The 24,151-nt window shown below is 47.3% G+C and overlaps 1 protein-coding gene across 10 annotated transcripts in view; it reads left to right on the forward strand.

Annotated features, from left to right (window-relative positions):
* Positions 1-24,063, forward strand: part of Fam219a (family with sequence similarity 219 member A) — a 55,616-nt gene extending 31,553 nt beyond the window's left edge. For 3 of the 10 annotated variants that reach the window (XM_027403328.2, XM_027403323.2, XM_027403329.2), the window contains 5 exons: positions 17,763-17,862; positions 19,979-20,081; positions 20,265-20,345; positions 20,864-20,918; positions 21,397-24,063. In XM_027403328.2, the coding sequence (XP_027259129.1) occupies positions 17,763-17,862; positions 19,979-20,081; positions 20,265-20,345; positions 20,864-20,918; positions 21,397-21,555 (498 nt within the window). In that variant the 3' untranslated portion in view covers positions 21,556-24,063. The remainder of the gene's footprint in view (positions 1-17,762; positions 17,863-19,978; positions 20,082-20,264; positions 20,346-20,863; positions 20,919-21,396) is intronic. The other 7 variants (XM_027403325.2, XM_035439921.1, XM_027403331.2 and 4 more) reach the window with 3 other exon arrangements.
* The last annotated feature ends 88 nt before the right edge of the window (positions 24,064-24,151 follow it).

Below are 24,151 nucleotides of genomic sequence, written 5' to 3' on the forward strand. Positions count from 1 at the left end.
TCACCCTAGTGTCTCCTCACCCCAGTGTCTCCTCACCCTACTGTCCCCTCACCCTAGAGTCTCTCCTCACCCTAGTCTCTCCTCACCCTAGTGTCTCCCCTCACCCTAGTGTCTCCTCACCCTAGTGTCTCCCCTCACCCTGCTGCCTTCCCACTCACTCTTGGATTCAGTGTCTAGATAAAGAATCGGAAGGGCAAAGCTTTAGCTGCATGATCTAAATTTAAATTTCTCTGGCCATAGTGGGGAAATGTTGCTTACTGACTCCATCTCTGCCTCTGAAGACAAATTAATAAAGTCATGATTTTTTTTACATTTGTTTGTTGTTTGTTTTATGCTTACAGAAGGGTAATGTTGAAGGAGTTAAAAGTAAGAAATTATGATAACCACATACCACAGCATAGGTTTCCAGACTGAGCCTCCCTGTGCTTGTTTATAATTGCTGGAGCAGGTGCTCCAAGTTACTGACTGTTTCTATGTCTGTCCTGGCTTCCCAGGATACTCTGAAGTCTGTACTGGCCACCTGTCTCAAGAACTACAAGTTCAGACCGTTGCTGACTGCTTTTTGATGTAGCCTGGGGAGCATGGCACAAGGCTATCAGGCGACTGTGGTACATCCAGAATTGAGTCAAATGCCCACCCCACCACTTGCTCTTACCTTTAGATTGGCCAGAGCCTGCTCAGCCTCCCTTGCCTTTAGCCCACACTTCCTAAGAAACAGCAGAACCTGCCATGGTTGAACATGCCTCCTGAAGGGCATCACCCTGGGAAACTTCAAGCCTTGCAGGGCTCAGGTCCATAATTATTGAGACTGAAATAAAGTTTTTGTGAAATGTCAGCAAGCCTGAGAATGGTGTGTTGTGATTTCTCTCTCTGGACATCTTCAGACAATCGACCCTCCTCTTTACCAGTCTCTCCTGTCATTATGGCAAAAAGCCCTCCCCGCAGGACTCTGGTTCTGGCTCCTATCTGCCATTATTCTTCTCAGACATCCTTGTCACCAGCCCCTCCCTGGTCCATCCCTTGTGTGTTGATGTTCTTCTGATTGCTTTTTTTTTTCCCTCTAGCCTTACAAATGTTAAACAAGCACACCCTCCTGCATAGTCATCAAAACGACCTCTGTTTCTGTCTTCTCATCCTGTAGCATTATAATTCTCTTAGTCACTGGTAATCCTTGCATAGCTCTTCACCCTCATCCTCACATCTACCACGTCTATAAGCCCAGCAGCTTCCCTCCACCCTCTCTAACCTTCTTTAATCTATGGATATGCCTTGCTCAGGCTCTTCCATTTTCTGATTCCTCTTCTCTAGTCTCCCTGCCTCCAGCTCAGCCACCCTCACACTGCTCTGTCCATGTCAGTCTGACAGAACCGAATGATCCCTTTAACCCACTTTTCATCCCTTTCACTACCTTACCCTGTGCTGCCTTCTGCTTTTCTGCCCTGGGCTCCATCCCCTATGCCTTTTCCTTGTGTACTGCACCCCCCACACACACCTTGAGGTATTGACTGCTTTGATGGAGGCAATGTTTTCTTCCTGAAGAGAGTTCATTCAGCAGGAACTTAGTGATGAAAAAGCATCCAATGTCATCTAAGAAGAGCTTCAGGTGGAGGTTGAGCCTAAAAGACCCGATTGGACTAGGTGCCAGCCTTCCAGGTGATGACTTTGGAAGACAAGTCCCACTGCCCTGTAAGTTCTGACATGGCATTAATCTTGTAATCTTATCTGATTGCTCTGGAGGCAAAGACTGAAGTATGAAAAAATGAACAAATTAGGTTCAAGTCACCTTCAAGGTATGACTTTGAGCACTTTTTACAACCTGATACTTCACTTTTAAAATAGGAATGATAGGTCTTACTCGGTTCGGGATTAAATGAGATACAGGTAAAGCCTCCAGCACCGTGGCTGTACATACAGCCATATGGTAGTAATAGTAACTAAAGAATGCATTGGCTTCTGGAAGAACCGTGCCTGAGACAAATCGTTCTGAACAACTCTGTACATGGCCTGGCCAGAAAGCTGCCTCCCCAATACAAACTTACATGGCCCCTCTGCCTGCTCTGTAAATGATTGTCCCCTCTTACCACTAGGAATGTAGCCAGGGTAAGATAGGGATACAGGAATCTTTAGGAGACAGTCTGGAGATAGTGCGTGTTTGGGAGGCCTGACCTAGAGCCCTGCCATTCAAAGGCAAAACCCCTGTACTAACATTGCCATTACCTGGGTCTGGGATGAAATGTGGACCCTGGGCTGCAGTCCATGGTTACTGAATCAAACTCTGCATCTCACCGATTCCCAGATGATCTGTGCACATGATGTTACTGGCCTAGGATAACAGGGATGTGGACTGAGGACTGAGACCAGGGCAAAAGCATCCTCTGAGGTGTGGTTAACTGTACAGAGGGTTAGGGACTGCACATGTTGTTTTTCTTTCATGATCCCTTCCCTATGGGTGCCTTGGGCATGAGGTTGTACCCCCTTAAATTATTCACTCAGTGTCACAACATCAGCCAGGGAATGATGGTGAGCCAGAATAAGCTACAATCCTCCTTGAATCTGAGGAGACCCCGGGACAAACAATCTAAGTGGAAGTTGTTTTCCTTGAGAGATGCATAGCTAACTACCAATATGTAACTCTGGCTGTCCTGGCACTCGCTCTGTAGACCAGGACAGCCTTGAACTGCCCCTGCCTCCTGAGTGCTGGGATTAAAGGGGTGCACCACCATGCCTGGCTCTTATCCCATCTCTAAAGTATTCTTGGTGGGAATATAGAGCTCAGTGTAGAGAGCTTACCTAGCATGTCCAAGGCCCTGAGTTTGATTCCCAGAACCACCAAACACAGGATAGCAGAGACGGGAGGGAGAGAGGAGAGAAAAGAATGAACAGAAAGAAATGAATAAGTCAATAAATCATCTTCATGGCAAAAACCAGGGCTCAGTCTTGTCAACCCAGCAGACCGCACGGCCTATCCCTTGCTGTTGTTTGCAAACATTCTTAAGCAGTCATTGAAATGAGGGATTAATAATAATAATAATAATAATAATAATAATAGAGCATTTGGCCAAAGTTACCCTTTAGAGCTGTAAGATGTCTTTATGAGCAAAAGACGGAACCTACCTGCCAGATGTAGTGAGCTTTAAAAGTCAGACAGGCGTAGAGGAAAGCAAGGGCTGGGCTAGGAGGCACCACAGGAGAACCCATTGATCCCATGCTTCCACTTTACTGTCTATTGCAGACAAGCAGCTCCTTATTCTTCCAGTGTTGCAGGGGCGGCAGGGAGCTGCTCTGGGCAGGCATCCCATGGATTCTGCCAGATTATTACTTTTAGTCCTTGGAAGTCAGAACAAGATTCATGAACAGAGCAGGCCAGACTCAGTTCTTAAATAACTGAACCATATGAAGCAAGATGATACATGCTTATAATCTCATACCCATGAAGCTGAGGCAGCAGGATCACTAGGAGTGCAAGGCCAAGTCTTGCACAACAAGACACTGTCAAGGAGGAGGAAGAGGAGGAGAAGGAAAAGAAAGATAGTCAACAACGACAGCAAATCCTGTTTAGGGTTGGGGATTTAGCTCGGTGGTAGAATGCTTGCTGGGACCCTGGATTCAGTCTTCAGCTCTGGCAAATGAATGAATGAATGAATGAATGAATGAATGAATGAATGATCCCCTTTAGTGAGATTTAGGACCAAGCTCCACGTGAGGATCCTCAAGTGACTCTGCCCAGACACATGCCAGTGTCTGCTGGCATTTCTCTTGCTTTAGCTTCACTACCACCAGTCTCTGGGCAGTGTCTTCTGTGTGTCCTCTTGCCTTACCTTGAAGAACCAGAACCCACATCCTGGAATGAGATGGAAAGATACTCTCATCTCCAAACCCCAAGTCCCCTCCAGCTCTCTTGGGGCTTAGAATCATTTCCCTTCTATGAAAAATTTCATTCCCCCAAAAGTCTGTGTTGGTTGAATCTGAATTTTAAAAAGAGGAGAGATTATTTATTCCTTTACTGCCCACTCTGACACCACCTTCTCCTGCATGGGTCGTGCTGGTGACATGCATTTGTAAGTGTACATACTATAACGTTTACCATTTTAACCCATTGTTGATTTGGTTTTTGTTTTTTGTTTTTGTTTTTGTTTTTTGTTTGTTTGTTTTTGAGACAGGGTTTCTCTGTATTGTTTTGGAGCCTATCCTGCCACTCGCTCTGGAGACAGGCTGGCCTTGAACTCACAGAGATCCACCTGCCTCTGCCTCCCGAGTGCTGGTATTAAAGGCGTGCGCCACCACCGTCCAGCTGTTGATCTTTTTTAAGGGACTTTGTGCCTATACTTGTTTAATTAAATGAGGTAACCTTTCCCTAAAGAGGTTGAAATGGGGGGGGGGGATAAACGGAATTCAAAGACCTTGTAGATCAGAAGAGAGCATAAGCTGGTCCAGGGCAAGGAGGGAGCCTCCTTAATATGTGGTCAGGGCTAAGCCAAACCAGGTTTCCCAGAAGGAACTAAGAACTCTAAGCACCCGGCCTTACCTCCTGGCCTTTATTCCCTGGCTTCCCCCAAACCAAAACTGCTGAACTCAAGCATTTGTCTCATCTCCCAAACAAGGACTCTTAAGTCCCAGGTTGCATGATCCCTCCCCCCCAGACATAAATGTCTGTACACCCAGCTAGAGAAGGCACTGACACGACAAAATCCAACTTGGTGAACCAGGGCCTTTATTGGGATTCCAGGAACACAGGTGAGTCCCAGGCTGCTGCACTGAGGCATCCCATTTCATTAAACTCAGCTGTGCAGACTGGTGATTGGAATCTTGGGAATGGGGTTATAGGGAGGCACTGGGAAGGATAAGGGCCTGATGTGCACCATAACTCCCTTCTCCCTCCATGAGGAATTATTACTAGACTCCAATCTCTCTTGTGGGTCTTGTGAAGGTCGTCACAGATGCTCTGAGATGGTGATGCTCATGTCCAAGCTGCAGGGAACAGCTTCACTCCAGTAGGGAGAATGAGTATCTGAGAATCTGGAAGGTGTACAGCCTAACTATGAAAAATAGGATGCTAGATCTTTAAAATACACTGGCTGGCTGAAGAGGTGGCTCAGCAGGTTAAGTGCTTGCTACACAGGCATAAGATCCTGAGTTTGCATCTCCAGCATCCACATGAATGACAACCGGGCCTGTAATGCCACCACTTGGGAGTGGAAACAAGCAACTCCCAGCAAAAAGTGGCTACCTAAACTAGCTGAATTGGTGAGCTGTGGTTTCAACCAAAGAACCTTCCTCAATGTATAAGGTGGAAAGTGATCACCTGTTGTCAACTTCTAGTGTCCACATGTATGTGCACACATGTGTACCACACCTACATACATTTGTGTGCCCACACAGAAACATCCATGCATGGAAAGCATACACACAAAAATAAACAAAAGTAAATCCCCTGGCCCCAGACTTTGTTTTTCTTTCAAGGGTCTACCCTAGCTGAAAACTAATATGTAAAAAACCTAAGCATGGTAATGCATGGCTGTAATTCAAGTACTTGGTAGGGGAAGGCATGACCATCAGAAGTTCAAGGCCATTCTCAGCAGCACAGTGAGTTTGAGGCCAGCATGGGCTGCAGGAACCCTGTCTTAAAAAATGAGGAAAGAAAGAAGGGAGCTTGAAAAGTGGCTCAGTGGTTAAGAGCACTGGTTGTTCTTCCAGAGGACTAAGGTCTGGTTCCCAGACCCACACAGCTGCTCACAACCATCTGTTATTCTAGTTCCAGGGCATTGGTTGCCCTCTTCCAGCCTCCCTAGGCACCAGGCATATATGTGGTACACAGACACTCATCCATACTCATAATTTTTTTAATTTAGAAGAAGCAAAAAGGGAGAATGAGGCAGATGAGATGACTCAGTGGGTAAAGGTGCGTGTGGCATGAGCCCTATGACCTGAGTTTAATCCTCAGAGCCCACATAAAGGTGAAAAGAGAAACAATTCCACAGAGTTGTCTTCTGGCCCCCATGTGTGTGCACTCACACATTATACACATATGTAGGAACTGCCACACAAGCTTAAATAACTTCCTGGTCAGTCTGCTTAGCTCTCCTGGCCACAATCTGAAAGCAAAGGAGACACTTTGTGAGGAGATGCTTTGTGAGGTTGGCCTCGTGGCTCTGCTATTTCCATGGTTCCCATAGCTGGCTTGCTGAGACAAGCAAGGACCCAATAAGCATGGTTCTACAACCAGCTACTGAGCAGTACTGGTGATCCACTTAGGCCTCCCCAAACTTGAGTGTGACAAAGCTGTCCCACTTGTTCCCCAATGGCAGCCTCAAGTCAGGAAGATTTTATCTGGTGGGTGATCTCAGGGGAAATTCTATTCCTTGAAAGAGGGTTTCCCAGAGGAAAGCAGGAAAATGAGAGCTGGAGCTCTCTGAAGATGATGGATAGGCTTGGTGGCCTGGAATTCCCTGACACACAGTGTGAAATAAAATATTAAAATCCAACCATATTCTCACTCATGATGAGGAGCACTGTAAATTGGAAGAATCCTTTGGGGAAATGGTTTGTAATATATGTATCAAGAATCTTAAAAACATTCATGCTTTTGATTTTGTAATTTTACTTTATTTATGAAATGGTTCCAAATGGATTGTAGTGTGACATCATTTGCAATAGTGAAAAATTGCAAACATCCTGAATGTCAACCTAAAAAATTACAAAGTTATTGTACCTCTCCCTGGGGATATTTATGCAGCTATTAAACTGATAGCAGCAAAGGCAATTTTAGAGTATGGAGCACTAATTATGTTGTGGTACTAATTTGTGTGTATTGTATATATATGTGTACATGTAGATCTGGATGCATGCATGACTGAGCATGTGGATGCTAGAGGTTGATGTCAGGTTTCCTCTGTCACTCTGGACACACTGGACCTGGAGCCCCCAGAACCCCACTATCTTCCCTTCTCAGAGCTCAGTTGTAAGCATGTGCTGCCATGGGTTGCTTTTCATGTGGGTATTGGGGATCCAACTTTAGGTTCTTATACTTACACAGCAAGTGGGCGCTTCACCTGTGGGGCCATCTCCAGCCCCCAGATACTAATTGTTAAAAATACAGAATAAGCCAGGTATGGCAGCACATGCCAGTAATCCTAGCATGTTGTTGATAGACATGGGTAGATCGTGGATTTGAGGCCAGTCTGGGATACAGAGTAAGGTTCAGGCTAGTCTAAGCTACATAGCAAGAGCCTGTCTCAATAAACCAATAACCAAAATAAAATAACAGACAGAATAGGCCTGGCACGAGCAGTGGTGGCTCACGCCTTTAATCCCAGCACTCAGGAGGCAGAGGCAGGCAGATCTCTTGGGGTCAGCAGCACTCTCCTCATTTTGGTTCTCCAAATGACAGATATCATAAATACTAAGGCCTGGGCCTACAAGATGGCTGAGCTGGTAAAGGTACTCGCTACCAAGCTGGATGGCCTGAGGTTAATTCCCAGGACCCATAAGGTAGAAGAGAACTGACTCCTGCAAGCCCATCCTCTGACCTGAGCGGAGTGTGTGTGTGTGTGTGTGTGTGTGTGTGTGTGTGTGTGTGTGTGAGAGAGAGAGAGAGAGAGAGAGAGAGAGAGAGAGAGAGAGAGAGATTTTAAAGATACCAAGGTTTTCTAGTGCTTGTGTCTGGTAGTGGACTGGGTAGTTGAAAGAGACAGTGTGCATAGTGGCACATGCCTGTAGTCTCACTACTTGGAAGGCTGAGGTAGAATGATCATTGTGTATTTGAAGCCAGGCTGCTGGGATACACAGCAATACCAAGCCAGTTAGACCTACTTATCTAGAACCTGTCTCAAAAAACAAACAAACAAAAAACAAAAAGCTGAGCTTGGTGGTGCATGCCTTTAAATCCCACAAACTCTGTGAGTTTGAGCCCAGCCTGGTCTACATAGCAAGTTCCAGGACAGCCAGGGCCACACAGAGAAACCCTACCCCCACCCAAAAAAAAGGAAAAAGAAAGAAAACAAAACAAAAGCCCACCTCTTACTTACATGACCAACCTGAGTTCCTAGACCTCAGATCTGACATGAGACTCTGTGAGAGCAGATGAGCATGCATACATGCAGGTGTGTGTTTGAATGCACATGTGTCTTTACCCTCTCCCCCCAGCACTCTGCACAAGTGCAGTATGCACTTTTTTCTGCATCCCCACCAGCGTGTAGCCCAGCACCTGACAGTGGACAATGTGTTGATGTCGTTTGAATTGAGTGCTTTATAAGAGGAAAAACACAGGAGGCTGGACACTTGTACTAGTAAGAGAAGCCTCCCTGAGTCAGGGACTCTCTGCCCTCACAGCAGACTTAGGCTTTATAAGCATCCAGCCTTTCTGTTCCCCTGATCTTTGTAAGAGCCCCAAACATTGGAGACCGTCCTCCTTTCCCTGATTTCCCCTCCAGCTCTTCTTCAGAGACCTTACCTCACAAAAAGTCTGTCTTTCCCTGTAAATGGGACCTCCCAAAGACCTTCCTGTGTCCCATCCAGTTGCTTAGCTCTGAGGGGAGATAGGGAACAAAAACAAGAGATAAGGCTTCTAGAAATGGGCACTCTGTAAAGCTAATGTGGTGTTTTGTTTTGTTTTGTTTTGTTTTTCTAGCTTTCCCTCCTAAACATCTCTTAATATTGCTGGTACTACCCACTGCCAAGAGTTGTCTGGGTGGACAGGTGCAGACCTGAACAAGAGGACTAAAGCCACAGGTAGCTGTTGAGCTACTCTCTGAACAAATTGTGACAAAGACAGAGCTGGCTCTCTCCCATCAATACACCTATCTGTCAGAGAGAGTGGCCTGAGCCAAGGCCTCCCCTGATTTTCTATTTCTTCTCAGCATTATCTCTGCTGACCCCGGTGTCCTGATATTTTGTCTCTCTTCCTTTCTGATTTCACCCAGGGATACGTGACTCTATTCCAAAGGCAGCCATTTAGCATTCCCAACTCAGAGCCTCCTTCTCCAGCTCCCTCTAAAGCTGGAGGAAAATTCGTTATGTGCTTTGTGAAGAGAGGTCAGATGCTGTTGCTGTGTGCATCTTCACCCTTCATTGTAAGTCCAGTTTGGTTCCCTTCTTCCTGAGAATTGCTGCTTAGAGATGAAAGCAGAGGTTCCATTCCCCTGGGGGGAAACTAAAGTTAAGTATTTCCTCTACCTGAACCAACCACACTCAGTTCACAAAACATGCACAGCGTGTTCAGCACCTCGGAGAGCACCTTTCATCCCCGAGGCGGGATTACTGCTGAAAGGTGAAGTGTCAGCCAGCATGACGTCCACTCTGACCAGCTGCCACTTCCTTCCCTTGGTGCTCACCTCTTTCTTTTCCTTGCAAGGCCTTTGGAATGAACTCCCTCCATTTTCCACTGACCCCAAATTATCTGCATCTCCCCACAGCAGCACCCCTGGCCTTTCTGTAAAGAGCTTCCCTGGCTTTCTATTCTAGACTCCTCACTATGCCCCATTACAATCTCTTTTTAGATACCCAACTCTTCCCTTTTACTATAGGACAGTGGCTGTGTGTCCCCCAGCCCTAAAGAAATCCTACAAATTTGAAGTTGTCATCCTTTCTTGTTTCTTCCTCCTCCCGTGAAGCTCCTTGAAATATCTTCTACCCACTGCCTCAACTTCCCAGTGTTCTGCTTGCTCCAAAACCCTTGTAACCTGATCTCTAATCCTGTCCTTCAACTAATACCACGCCCAGGGCTGTCTAGGACATCCTTTTTTTCTAAATTTCATCTTTCCCAGGTGGACTGAGCTTCTCTTCGGGACACTTGGAACTTCACAGCTTCCCACTTGTTTTCCTACCTCATCCCACTGCTCCAACTCAGTCTCTTTCCACATGTTCCCTGAAAGTTGTCTGCTCCTTGAGGCTCCATCTTGTATTCTTTTTGTTGTTGTTGTTTTTTCGAGATAGGATTTCTCTGTGTAGCTTTGGAGCCTATCCTGGCACTCGCTCTGGAGACCAGGCTGGCCTCGAACTTACAGCGATCCGCCTGCCTCTGCCTCCCGAGTGCTGGGATTAAAGCACTGGCCCATCTTGGATTCTTATCTTCTGCATTCTGTCTATTTCTCTAGGAAGATTTATCCTCCCCTAAACTTCAGTCATGACCAGCCTACACCTTCTCCCTGGTTCCCGAACTCCAAATCCTACTGACTAGTGATGTCATCTGTTTCCCCCCAAAACACCCCCAAACAACATATCTCCAAATGAACTAACCTGGTTTTCCCTGGACGTGCCCTCCCTCTCCTGCATTTCTGAGTTAATAGCATTTTTCTACATAAACACTTCCTCATACACTTTGGTCTTCAGAGTATACTTGTCTTCTGCTTCTGTCTTTCCTTTGTACACATTGTCTTTACCCCCAATCCCATTCCCTCAACACATCTCCCACATAGCTGTAGTAAAGGGTTCTTTATCTCAAATATGTTCATGTTACTCCTGTGCTTAAGTTTTAAGTGTTTCCCCCATTATCTTCTAAGGGAAAAAAAAAAACAAAATCAAGAGCCACCTTCCACTATGATGTGAGCACCCCATCTTTACTTCTGCCTTCTAGGCTTCAGTTATAACAAACCTGGCTGTTCCTAGAAAGTACTTTGCCAGCTGCAGCCTTCTGAACTTTTGCAAATGTTCCTAAATGTTCTTCCCAGGAACTGCCAAGCTGTTATTTTGAGGTCACTCCCATTTCTCCCTTTGTCCTGTTCCTTCTTCCTGTATGAGGCAAGGTCTCAATATGTAGCCCCGATTGGCCTGGAATTCACTGTGTAGATAAGACTGGCCTGGAACTCATAGACACCTGCCTCCCTGGGCTGGTGTTAAAAGTATGTGCCACCACACTCAACTCATTTTACCTTGATTGATAGCTATAGGACACTCCTTGAAAATGGGCATATTTTCTATTTATCTCTATGATACCTGGACTAGTGTTGTAATGAATAAGGAAAATGTAACATGGTGGAAGAAGACAGAATGCTTCCTAGTCAGACCCTAGTCAGATCCACAGGGTTGGGGATAGAGTCCTTCCCACAGATAGCTCCACATATAAGCCACATCTCAGCCTGTGTGGTGCCAGAGATGCAGCTGTAGACTACTGGACACTCCCAGGGCACACTGAGCTTATACATATAACATCTTTATAGTTAATACAGGTGCAATGGTCAGCATTTACTATAGTAAGTGGCAAACCCTCACACGTGCCTTTGATACACACATTAATATCCATTTCTATTTATACTTGAATAAACCAAATCACACCACTAGTAAATGGCTGAGCTGGGATCTGAGCTCAGGGACACTGCCTTTAGAGTCTTGGTATGTGTGTGTGTGTGTGTGAGAGAGAGAGAGAGAGAGAGAGAGAGAGAGAGAGAGAGAGGAGAGAGAGAGAGAGAGAGAGAGACTCAGAGACTCAGAGAGAGTAGACACATGCTATATATATATATATATACATACATGAATACATGTGGAGGACAGAGGACAACTTTTGGGAGATGGTTCTCTCCTTCCACTGTGGTTTCCAAGAATTGAACTCAGGTTGTCTGAATTTCTTGGCTAGCACTTTTGCCTGCTAAACCATCTCACTAGCCCCATAGCTTATACCTTTTGCCACCACAGTATCCTTTTCAGTCTGTGTGGCAAGGGGTGGGACTGACTGGGTTGTCTTCCTTTCAAATGTGGATACAAATGTGGAAGTTTGCAGCAGGCTGATGTGTGGCCCCACAGAAGAAGCAGCCTCCCAGAGGACCATCTCTTTTCCAAGTCTCACTCAGTCTTTCCTTAGCATTTTCCTTTCAAGCAAGGCCATTGGTCAGCTCCTCTTAGGACCCATGTGTCCTTTATGTGTTTGTTCATTTATTGTGGGGAAAGAAGATGGCACTGGATCCCTTGGAGCTAGAGTTACAGGTGGTTATGAACTGCCTGACATGGATACTGACAGCTGAACATAGGTCCTCTGCATCACTGAGCCATCTCCCTAGCCCAAGCTTCCTTTTTGTTTGTTTTTTTTTGGGGGGAGGGGTAGTGAAAGTGTTTGATCTTTTTGTTTTTATTTTTTCGTTTTTGTTTTGTTTTTGATACACGGTTTCTGTGTAGCCCTGGCTATCCTGGAACTTGTTCTGTAGGCCAGGCTGGCCTTGAACTCAGAGATCTTCCTGCCTCTGTCTCCCGATTAAAGGAGTGTGCTACTAGCTCAGTTTTCCTTATTTTAAAAAACAAATAATTGTGCCAGGCAGTGGTGGTGCACGCCTTTATTCCCAGCACTCAGGAGGCAGAGGCAGGTGGATCTCTGTGAGTTCAAGGCCAGCCTGGTCTACAAGAGCTAGTTCCAGGACAACCTCCAAAGCAATACAGAGAAACCCTGTCTTGAAAAACCAAAGACCAAAACAAAAGAAAAAACACAAAGTATTGATAGAGGGTAGGAGATGGCTCATGGGCAAAATGTTTGCTGTGCAAGCACATGTACCTGAGTTCAGATTCCCAGCACTCATGTGAGCTGAGCATGAATGACAGTATGTACTCATAACACCGGTGCTGGGGAAACAGGCAGCTCTCTGGGGCTCAGTGGCCAGCTAAGCTAGCCTAATTGCAGGGCTCAAGATTTGGTGAGAAAGCAATAGAAACATGGATGAACATGGCTCCTTCAGCCTCTCTACATACACAAGCATAAGACAGTGCACCCTCACACACACATGCACAGATAGGTACCCAGGATCTCACCAGCGTGTTTTCTGTACTTTCTATAAAGCATCTTAAAAGACTAGGCTGGAGTAAATCAGTGAGTTTTCACATTTTATTTTATTATATTTATTTGTGAGGGGTGGGGAGGTGCTGCAGTGCACATATGGAGGTCAGAGAACAACTTGCTGGAGTTGGTTGTTTTCTTCCACCATGTGGGTCCCAGGGATTGTCAGCCTTGGTGGCAAGCACCTTCACCTACTGAGCCAATCTCCCAGGGCTGTAGTTAGTGGTCTTTTTCTTAAGCAACAAAACGCTTTTGCTAACCTGAATTTTACAGAAAGGTTAATATAGAAGTGAACTAACAATGGCTTTCTTTGATTGAAGGGAACCCAAGACCCTGTAGCTACCATTCCTACACATACGCCCCACTTACATTTCAGCCCCACCCAAAGCATGGGGTTTGGGGAATACAAGTTAATGAAAATTGCTGGTCCACACTGACGCTAAGGATGCTTTTGGCTCTTTTGCTTCCTCTGGCTGTTTTGATGTGGTGCTGGTCATTAGCCTATAGCCCGGGCTATTAATCTTCTCTGCAGCCTTTGGAGGATTTGTTTGAATGGTTGTAGAGACATGGATTGTTGTTAGAGATGTATTTCAAGGTCTGTCTCTGCTGAGTGTTTATTAATAATCTTGTTAATCCCTGCTCTAGTTCCCAGATCTAGCTAACGCCTGTCGGAAGTCCTCGGGGGGCATTTTAAATTCTCTCTGATTCTTGGAGCCAGACGCTTCCTTCTGCCCGAGTCCTCTCTGCTACTTCTGCTCATGAATATTTTACATTTAATCTCCACACAATGGTCATGGTGCACTGCCTGCCTTTCTCAGAGAAGACACTCAGAAAGTCTACAGTGTTTGATGGCACTGTGCCAAAGACCTTTGTAGTTGCCGCTTGAATGGCCTTCTACCGTGGACGGTGACCAAGGAGCTGCGGAATGGGGGCGTTTGGCATGGAGCCTCTCAGCCCAAGCTTTGATCTATGGTTTCACTCAGGATCAAACACTAGCAGGAACTGCCAGTGGGTCTTGAGAGCTGTTAATGGGGCCACTGGCCAGAGTTGCTCAACAGCTCCCCAGCCCTCATCCTAGGTTCTGTCCCTCTGAGTTTTCTACCTCACATGTTACCACTGACACCTATCTGCCCAGGGGCACTATGCCTCAGCCCCGGTTGCCTGGGGTTTGTGTTCTCTAAAATCAACCTTAGGGAAAAGACAGTGAGACTAAGCACTCATGTGACAGGTAGAGTAGAGAGGGTTAGGAGCAGGAACATGATTTAAAGGCCACAGTTTAAAAGTCATCAGGATAAAATGTCAATCCAGGCTGCAGGAGGCATCGTTTCAGAAGGGTGTGGCCCTGCGGAGGAGACTGAGAGATGCAGATAGACACAGAAATGATCAGAGGCAAAAGATGGATCCTGAGGAAGCCAAGTGCATGTGCAGTGTGTTTTACCTGACAAATAAACATTACAGAATGTAATGGATGAAGCAGTGTGACTGATGAGCCTAGAAACGGACTAGATCCTCCCTGGTATGGCGCCACCAGCATGTTTACAGGGTTTTCCATCTGAAAATCCTTCCCTTTGGATGTCTTGGGGGGTGAGCTCACCCTGTGGCCCAAGAGTAATGTCAGAGTCCAGCCGTCAAGTCTCTGTCTACCCTGTGGGTAGTAAGTGAGAGGCCACTGGGGCCTCAGCATGGATAAGGGCCATGCAGGCCAGCTTCTCCAAGGTACAGTTTGAAAGCAGTGTCCCAGGGAACTCTGTAAAGTGGGGAGGATGAGATTGGGAAGCTTTGCCACTTGGGAAGTTATCTGAGATGTGGGTGCTTCTGAGATGCAGGCAGGGCTACCTCCCACCTGTCTCCCTCTCACATTGCCCATGGCTAAGGGGTGGGGACTGAGACAGAGGGAGGTCCAGGCTCTTCCCTCAGAAATTTGAAATCACTGTGGCAACTCGGCCCACCCAGGAACAGACAGGTCAAGATTTTCCTTCCAAACATCTAGCCTCTTTCCTGGCACTGTAATAAGTCAGTGTTCATGTCCACTGCTTTGTTTCTATTTTACTTTCATGTGTATATGATGTTTTGTGTCCATGCATTCATGTGTAAGAGAGCAGGTGTGCTCATGTGAAGGTCAGAGGATAACTGAGAATAGTATCAGTCTTGGCATTCTACTGCCTTTTATTTTTCTCTGCTACAAATACCAGGCTAGCTAGACCGTGAGCTTCTCAAGAGTCTCCTGTTTCTGCCTCTATCTCACACTGGAGGAACAATGGGCTTACAGATACTCAATGGTTCCAGTTTTACCTGAGCTCTGGGGATCTGAACCCAGGTCCTCATACTTGCACAGCAAACACTTTAGCCACTGAGTCACTTCTCTAGACCTCACCTCATTTTAAATGGGTCACCAGGAGCCCCACAGATCCCTGGACCTGATACTGCGACTAGTCCTGGGGCATTCTTTCTATCTGCCTGTCTGTCTGCTTTCTGTGTGTTCAAGGACAGAACAAGCAGAATGGATTGCCTGCAGTCCTCACACCTTAGGTTGGCCACTCTAATACCCTGGCTAAAGATGGCAGCACCCATATTGCATTGGTCATCCTGATAACTTAATTCAGGAACTCACAACCAGCCAAAGTGCAGAGAATACATGTCAGTGGAATGCCCAGGCACAAATGGAGCCTTTTATCACTACCCCACAATGCTCAGAGGCCACTGAGGAAGAGGGGACAGGAAGATTGTAAGAGCTAAAGGCCAGGGAGGACCAGACCATAACAGTGTCTTCTGAACTCATGAACTCACAGCAACTGTGATTACCTGCACAAGACTACAGAGGTCAAGTCAGTCAGTGTTCTAGTGGGAGTGGAGAGGGGCTCTTGATCCTGCACCCCAAACTGGGGAACTATGGGCTATTTATGACTTCTTAGAAGGGAAGAAAGAGTCAATTTTCTTTTAAGACTATGGCTGTTGGTGGGTTAACTATGCCCCAGTGGACAGTCCCACACCCACAAGTATAAGATCGGCACAAGTCTGAACAGTACTTGATTTGTACTAATATCTGAGACTGGAAAGGTAGGTTGTTTGGTTTTTTGTTTGTTTGTTTTGCTTTAATTTCACTTCAGAGCTGATGTTAATGGGTCCTTACCCAAGGAGTCAGAAACTAAAGAATAGGGTGACTGTCTCTTATACACTAAAGGCTTATGTTCAATTTGAATATTTCTCATACACTTAGTTGTATGAGTTTCTTTCTGTGAACTGAACACAAAACTCAGGAATTGGTGGATTCATATGTAAGTCCTTTAAACAATGTATAATTGACCTTGAGTTTTGCCAGACTATGTGACTTGACTTTGAACATTCTGATCTGAGGGTTATCTCTCTTCATAAATGGATTCACAATGAAAAAAAAAAAAGATCGGCACAAATTGAACTCGGGGTTATTTAAAAAAAAATGTGTAACACAAAGTTGAGGAAGGGGTGAGGTAAGGGTGGATCTGGGAGGAGTAGGGATGAATATGATCAAAATACATTATATGAAATTCTCAAATAATAAAAACTTCTTTAGATTCATTTTATTTTGCATGTATGGGTGTTTTACCTGAATGTATGTATGTGTACCACATGTGTGCCTGGTGCCACAGAGATCAGAAGGTGTGACATCAGATCCCTGAATCAGAAGATTGTGAACCTCCATGTGGGTTCTGGGAATCCAATCCAGGTCCTCTGCAAGAATAAGTGCTCTTAACCACTGAGCCAAGTCTACAGGTCCAAGACTAAAAACGTTTTAAAATAACAGTTGGTCATCATAAGAGAAGCTCATCTTTAGTTCCCTCTAAAATTGTAAATCTGACAAGTATGAAAAAAATATTGATAACATCTTTGTGCGTTCCAGAAAAAGAATTATAACAAAACTCACATTGCCTATAATAGAGAATTGATTGTAAAAGCAGTAACATCTCAAATATATGCAAGTACTGCTTAACCTGAATAAAATCTTTAATCTTCCCTACAAAAACAGAAGTTGATCATCAACTTTTCTGAATACAGACGGCATGAGACAGGGTGGGCCAGAGCCCTGGGTCTCATTTGGGGAGGGAAGCCCTGTGGAGAGGCGTCAAGGCTGGCTAAGGACTTTGGGCAGCACAGGGTCTTGCCTAGAGTTGGAGGCTAGTGAGAGCTAATGCAAGGAAGATTGCAAGGGCTGCACATCTGAAATGGGTGACTGCCTACCTTGTCATCAGCAGCATGTGTTCTGCTTTCAGGACAAGCACAAAACTACATGGTCACCTGCAGGTTTGTTTTCTTACCCAACACCTAAGTGCAGAGAATACGTGTCAGTGGAATGCCCAGGCACAAATAGAGCTTTTTACCACTACCCCACAACGCTCAGGGGCCACTGAGGAAGAGGGGACAGGAAGATTGTAAGAGCTAAAGGCCAGGGAGGACCAGACCAAAGCATCCAGCCTCCCAGGGTGCACTCCTTAGGGCTCTTCTGGGAACTTCAGAAGTTCTTATTCAGAATCCTCCCCTCCCATCCTTTGTGCTTTTAGTCAGTGACTGAAGTCTTGACGTCTTGCCTGGATTGGCCAGGTGGTTGTCTGGACCCTGCAAAGAGGAAACAGAGGAAGAAGGACTCTCTTGGGAGTACCTGCTCTGGCCTTAATCCACCCTTAAGCTCACAGGGATGTAGACAGACCCTTTTCCTAAAAAATATGTAGAAAAGCCAGAGAGCCAGACAGCTCATGCATTAACTTGTAGAGGAAGTCCTGTGGGTTTAGGGATGTGGGATTTCTGGAACAGCCTGGATTACACGAGACGCTTGTTGGATGTGGGTAAGACATACATCTTGGCTTTTCCATTGAGGTCACAGTAAATGAGTCTGCCTCTCTCTCCCTGAATCCTGGCCTGCCACTGAAGTAAATGCTCCCAGAAACTCAGAGGGCAGATGAGAAGGGTTGCTTCAGGGTTCAGGGCAACCCCTGGGATCACTATTAAGTTCCCTGTCTCTCTGCTTTCTCTCCCACAGGACCCAGCCGCCGCCTCTATCTCAGACGGAGACTGTGACGCCCGGGAGGGTGAGTCAGTAGCCATGAATTACAAACCATCCCCGCTCCAAGTGAAGCTGGGTGAGTGTGTCTGGAGGATGAGGGCGATGTGGGAAGTGAACAAGATACTCTCGGGCCGGGTTTACAGCAAGGCGCTACAATTAAAGTAGCTCAGGCTAGATGATTCCAAGACTAAAGCTCCAAGTAAGTCATTGGTACTCCCAGGCGCCTTATGTCGTGCAAGACAAAGAAGACAGTGATGGTCTCTGAGTGAGAGACCTCTGAGGCTAGAGACCCTAAGTATTCAAGGGGTGGCTGTAAGGTATGTAAAGCATAGAACCCCAGGACAGGATTCAGAAGGGCCAGCCAGGAGGAACCTGCCTCCAAAAGATATGGCTGCTGCCATGTTTGAGGGACAGGTCTCAGGACCTGGATGGGGAGATTGTCCCTTTCTTAGTGAACCCCAGAACACCTCTCTTTCCGGATATCTCATCATCTTTCTCTCAGGGTGGGTTCCATGTCCACTCTGATGTCCATTTCCTGCTTTGAAATCACCTGGCTCCCACAACTGCCCAGAGCTCCCCATTCTCTGCCAAACACTGCCCCTCGCACTTCATGGACCAAAATCTCACTGACCAAGGCTACTATAGACAACAAACTTCTACTGAAAAACTGATTTCCTGAAGAAAAATTGTAACATGTCACACATGAGAGAGATGACCATTGAATACAGGTCATCGCTGTCCTTAAAACTCCTCTGTCATTCCAGCAATCTTCTCAGAACTCGGGCTCTAGCTGCCCGCCCAAAACTGGTATCTTTCTCAGCTGAGACTGAGCCTCTTGTCTCTTTAACTAACTTCCCCTCCACAGCTATCAGGATTCCGTTCCACAGGGCCTGTTCTTTTAGTCTATTCAAAATAAATAAATAAATAAATAAATAAATAAATAATAAATAAATAAATAAATAAAACAGACCTTGCTTCTTTGCTTCTAGACCATATCCAGGCATCCCTTCTGGCTAATTTCTAAACAGAGCAGCAGTTCTCTATTTTCTGTCTTCCTAGGACATTCTATTCAGAGCACAGCCAGTTTTGTTTATTATTGTTTAATGCAACGATAAAAGTATTTTTAAATGCATATAAATTCTTTACTCTTTCCAGAGGCAACCACTGCAAGTTCTTGTAGCTTCATTTTGTACTTTAGCACAAATGGCATTGCATTGTACACATGTTCCCTCCCACTACATAATGTCTCAGAACCTCTATAGAGAATGAGTTCATTCTTTTAAATGGTTGCATAGTAGTCCTTAGTCTGAGCCTTGCCAACTTATTGTCTGCATTTTTTATGATTTCAAACAAACTTAGCACACTTTTAAAATAGCATTTTTTATTTCCTTCACATTGCATTACCACCAAAGCTCATGAAAATTCACAGCTTGTCTCACTTCTGATAAAAGAAAATCACCAAGAACTGTAAGTCAAATTGCACCCCCTAGAGGCTGGATGTGGTAATGGCAGTTACTGCCTGCTGAAGAGAAGCTGGAAAAATCCCCTGTAGCCAAAGAGGCAAAAAAAAAGTGGTCAGGGAGTAAGACGAAAGAGCTTCAGAGGCGTGGGAATCAGAGGACATTTCAAGTGAGTCACAGGTGCTGTAATGGCCCCTTCCATCCTTATGCTCTTGCTTTTTTGTTTGTTGTTTGTTTGTTTGGAAGGGTTTCTCTGTGTAGCTCTGACTGTTCTAGAACTTACTCTACAGACCAGGCTGGGCTCAAACTCAGAGAACCATCTGCCTCTGTCTCCAGAGTGCTGGTATTAAAGGTGTGCTCCACCACTGCCTGGCTCATGCCTTCCTTCTTAATGTCCTCCTCCCTCCAGGCTTCCCTGGCTGCTTCATCCTTCTGTGCTCATCTTTCCTCTCTAGCCTGTCCTTGGCTTCAGGCACATACTGACTGCCTGGCACAGGAACTGTGGTTCCCAGAGGCAGGACTCGGCTCTTTTCCTCCCCTACACTCTGCCCCTTAAGTTATGCAGGTTCAAGAGCATGTCCCTCAGCATCAGGTGCCTGGAGGACCATGGGCTGTGTGCCAGGGAGAAAAGGAAATGCACAAAAAGGGCCCAGAGCAGGTCGCCCTCCCCCCCCCAGCCCCCGAAGCAGGGCCTGGGGCAGGACACAGCGTCTTTCCCATGTTCCCCTGCAGAGAAGCAGCGGGAGCTGGCCCGGAAGGGTTCCCTGAAGAACGGCAGCATGGGCAGCCCTGTCAACCAGCAACCCAAGAAGAACAATGTGATGGCCCGGACGAGGTGGGCATCCTCCCTGCCCCACTGAGACCCCACCAGCCAACACCTACCTTCTCTGGTCTCCAGCCTCTCCCTCCTCAGGGGACTGCAGGGAGGGGGAGGAAATGAGGGAGCAGGACCCTGTCAAGCCCCCTGCCATGTTTGTATGCTCCAGCTGGTACTCCATCTCCCCAATTCTTTACCCAGGCTGGTCGTCCCCAATAAAGGCTACTCCTCGCTTGACCAGAGCCCTGATGAGAAGCCACTGGTAGCTCTTGACACAGACAGGTGTGTATGGGGCCTGGGGGAAGCTGGACAAACCCATATTTCTATGTGAGCACAGATGGGGTTGTACAGGCCACATCTGCCATATTGCCAGAAGTGGGGTATACTTCAACCAGAGCTCTCCATGGGTGAAATTTCCCAAGGGGATAGATTGTTTTTTAAAGGAATGGGCATGGAGAGGACATAGTGAGAAGAACCCTATCCCAGGGGAGCATCTGGCTAGCCAGAGACCTTAAGGGAATCCAAACAGCCAGGATGATTTGAATCTAGGGAGAGAAAAGTAAAAACAAAAACATGAGGACGAGGCAGAAAGAAAGAGACTATAGCAGTTCTATCTAGAAGGAAGCCGCTTTTATTTGAAGGTTGGACCGGGAAACCTGTCTTTGCAAACATATATTTGCATAATAAGCACGGATTATTTAAATCATACTGTTGGAGAACAGTGGGTATGGCAAAGATGCAGAGAATTTTCTATTTAATTTTCCTGAATCACTTCCTTTCTCTCTTATTTCCACGGCCAGTGATGATGACTTCGACATGTCCAGATACTCTTCCTCTGGCTACTCCTCTGCGGAGGTGAGGCTCCACCCCCTTGCCTCCACAGACTAAGGGGAGCTAGACCACTTCTCCAGGCTGCAAGGCTGGGGCTCTTCAAGGGGAGGTGGGGCGGAGCCTTTGGGGCGGGGCTTCGCATGAGGCGGGGTCTGGGCTGGGAGAGCCTGGGAAGAAATCACTACTCTGACAGCCCCGGGTTATTAAAGCGGGACTCTAAAACAGAACATGTGTGGAATGCAGGCAACACCTAACAGGAGTGGACCTGAAATCGGGGCAAATCCTGAACTGAAGCAAGAGTAGAGAAGTTGACACTGAACTGGGCAGGGGCCTGTAGAGGCCCGGCCTTAGGAAGACTTGCCTGGAGGAAGTGAGACCCAAGCCAGGCCGGAGTTTAAAATAAACCTAGGATGAGTAGGGGCTGTCACTGTGGCCTCAGGGTGGCAGTGGCGGCCCCAGCCCAGGGAGATGCCCTTCCAGCTGACTCGAACCTTTTCTACAGCAGATCAACCAAGATTTGAACATCCAGCTGCTGAAGGACGGCTACCGGTTAGACGAGATCCCCGACGATGAGGACCTAGATCTCATCCCCCCCAAATCCGTGAACCCCACCTGCATGTGCTGCCAGGCCACTTCCTCCACCGCCTGCCACATTCAGTAGCGGGCGGGGTCGCCGCGGCGCACGGGGCGGGGCCGAGTCGGGCCACGTGGGACGCGCGGCAGGGACCAACCGTACCCAGCTGGCCCACAGGTTCCCCTTACAGCCCCGAGCCCCTTACAGCCGCAAACCTCGTAACAGTCATTGCTTCCTCCTATGGTAGGACGTGTACCTCTGTGTGTTCATGGAGCCGGAGAAACCAAAACCGGGTCTGTCTCCAGCCCCGGGGCCGAGGTGGGAGGGACACTGTTTGAACTGTTCAGTTACTTGGGGGAGACCACACCCAAGCACCCTGCCACCTCTCCCCAGAGCTGCAGTCAGGGGGCAGCACTGAAGGCCAGGAGGCCAACTGTAAGCAGTCAGATGAAGGGATCACAAGGCCAGGGGTTTGGCCCCATGCCAGTGAAGCCATGAATTCCCCAGCCCTAGCCTGGAAAGGAAGGAAAGGGGGTTGGGGAAGAAAAGGCCCCAAGCAATGGGGACAATTCTCAACACCTCAGAGCCCCTCACCCCAACCCCCGTGCCAGCCCATATTCCTATTTGTGTTTCCCCCTCATCTCCAGATGGGAAGCTAGGCAAAGCCGTCCAAAGGGATACTATCATCCCTCATTAGATCACTGCCTTCTCCCTCCCTCCACTCAAGTTCCCCTGCTTCCTTACATTCTGAGGACGGGGAGTGTAAGGTGAGCCTTAGAGGCCAGGTTTGGGGATTGTATGATCTGTTCTCAACAGCCTCTAACCAGTGCATCTGTCCCTGTGCCCCACCCCCTCACCCCAGTCTTCTGGTTATTGCTTCCAGGCTGGAAGCAAGAGATAGGGCTGGCCTCCAGTGCCCGGTTCCCGGTTCACCCTAACCCAAGGTCCAGGAGGCTGGCTTCCAGAAAGGCTCTTCAAGAGCAAGCTTGAGAGAATGCAGTGCACCAAGTGGCTGTATGTATGTGGTAGGGTGTGTGTCTGTGTGTGTTTAACCTGTCTGTCCAGGTCAACCTGATGGGTATGTGTGGTGGGGAAATGACTGTGGTCGATTTGCTGTATGAAAGGCTGCTTAAGAAATGCAGTGGACTGAGGGCCTAGCCTGGCAGTCAGAAGCCTGGGTTCTAGTGTCAGCTCTGGTATTCTCCCTGGGCTCTTAAGCAGTTCCCAGGCTTCTCCAGGTCTTCAGTTCTCTCGACTGGAAAATTCAGAATAGCTGACATTACTAACAGTCTTTTCAGATCTGAAGAAATTTCTTCACAGGAATTTCTGCAGAGAGCTTTGAGAGCAACTAGGAGGCCTGAGGTGTGTGCTTGTGTAGACATAAGAAGCAAATACAGATTTGTTTGGGAAAGAGGTGTGTGTGTGTGTGTGTGTGTGTGTGTGTGTGTGTGTGTGATGCATACTGTTGCTTCTGCTTTTGCTGATCTGGGGGAGGAAAGCTGAGGCTGCAACTCAATGAGGAAGAGATGGTAGCTCTCCCTTGGCTGGCAGTATAGCCCTGCCTTCATTGGAAAACAACTGAAAACACAGACAGCCTCCTCGCACTGCTAGGTCTGTGCCCCACCAGTCTCCTGCCATCTGGCCAAAGTGTAGCTTCTCTGGGCCTCCTGCTGACCCTCCACACCTTCTGGTGTTTTCACTGTCATGGCTGCTACATACCACTCTCTGGGTGCCAGTCCTGGGAGGTAGGAGCTAGAGTGGGTGTGGTGAGAGGAAGAAATGAGGCTGTTGACTCTCCCTACACCACCCAGGGGCTGGCTGCCCACTCCAAAGTGTCGGAGTGTAGCTCTCCACTCCCCACAGCTTACCTCCCCTAGTGCAGAGATCCTAATTAGATGAGAAAATGCCAAAGGAGGCAAGGCAGAGAAAGTGTCTGCAGGGGCCACAAGGCCCATAGTGGACCCCCTCTGAGCCCCCACCCCGCCCTGGTTAGCTTCCCCACCACAGCATCATATGGGCCCCAGAACTAGAACTCCTACTACCCCCACCCCACTGGGTTCTTTGACTCACCCTTCTAGAACATGGGTATCTCCTCTAGAACATGGCTGCCTCTGCTGCTGACTCACTGTGGGATTCTGGCCCATTCGATGTCTGTGGCCCTGAGAGCCCAGGGAAAGCACCCTCCCCACAGGACACACTGGTTCATTAGCAGGCAAGGGCTTCAGACTGAGGTGGTATATGAACATCCGGCAGGAGTAGGAAGCTGGCAGCCAGCAGCTTCTGTTGTCCATGGAGAGTCCAAGGTCCCCCCACCCCCACTCCCTGTCTGGAAGTTGAAGGGGAAGAGCCAGGGCCTTAGCTTGCCCCTGCTCCCCCCACCCCTTGTAGATACTGCCTTAACACTCCCCCATCCTTGGCTGTGGCTGCCACCCAGCCAGGTTTCTCCGAGCTCACTAATTTATTTCCAAGAAGGTGTGTGGAAGACATGAGCCGTGTATAATATTTTTTTTAACATTTCCATCGCAGTATTGACCATCATCCTTGGTTGTGTATCGTGTAACACAAATAATGATATTAAAAGCATCAAACAAGCCAGACTCAGCTCCTTACCTGGGGTGTGGGCTGAGGAAGGGAGAAAACTGACCCCAAGATGCGCATGTCCTCTACCTCTGCTTGTTGCTGA

Source organism: Cricetulus griseus, chromosome 2, assembly GCF_003668045.3.
Source record: "Cricetulus griseus strain 17A/GY chromosome 2, alternate assembly CriGri-PICRH-1.0, whole genome shotgun sequence".
Lineage (NCBI taxonomy): Eukaryota > Metazoa > Chordata > Mammalia > Rodentia > Cricetidae > Cricetulus > Cricetulus griseus.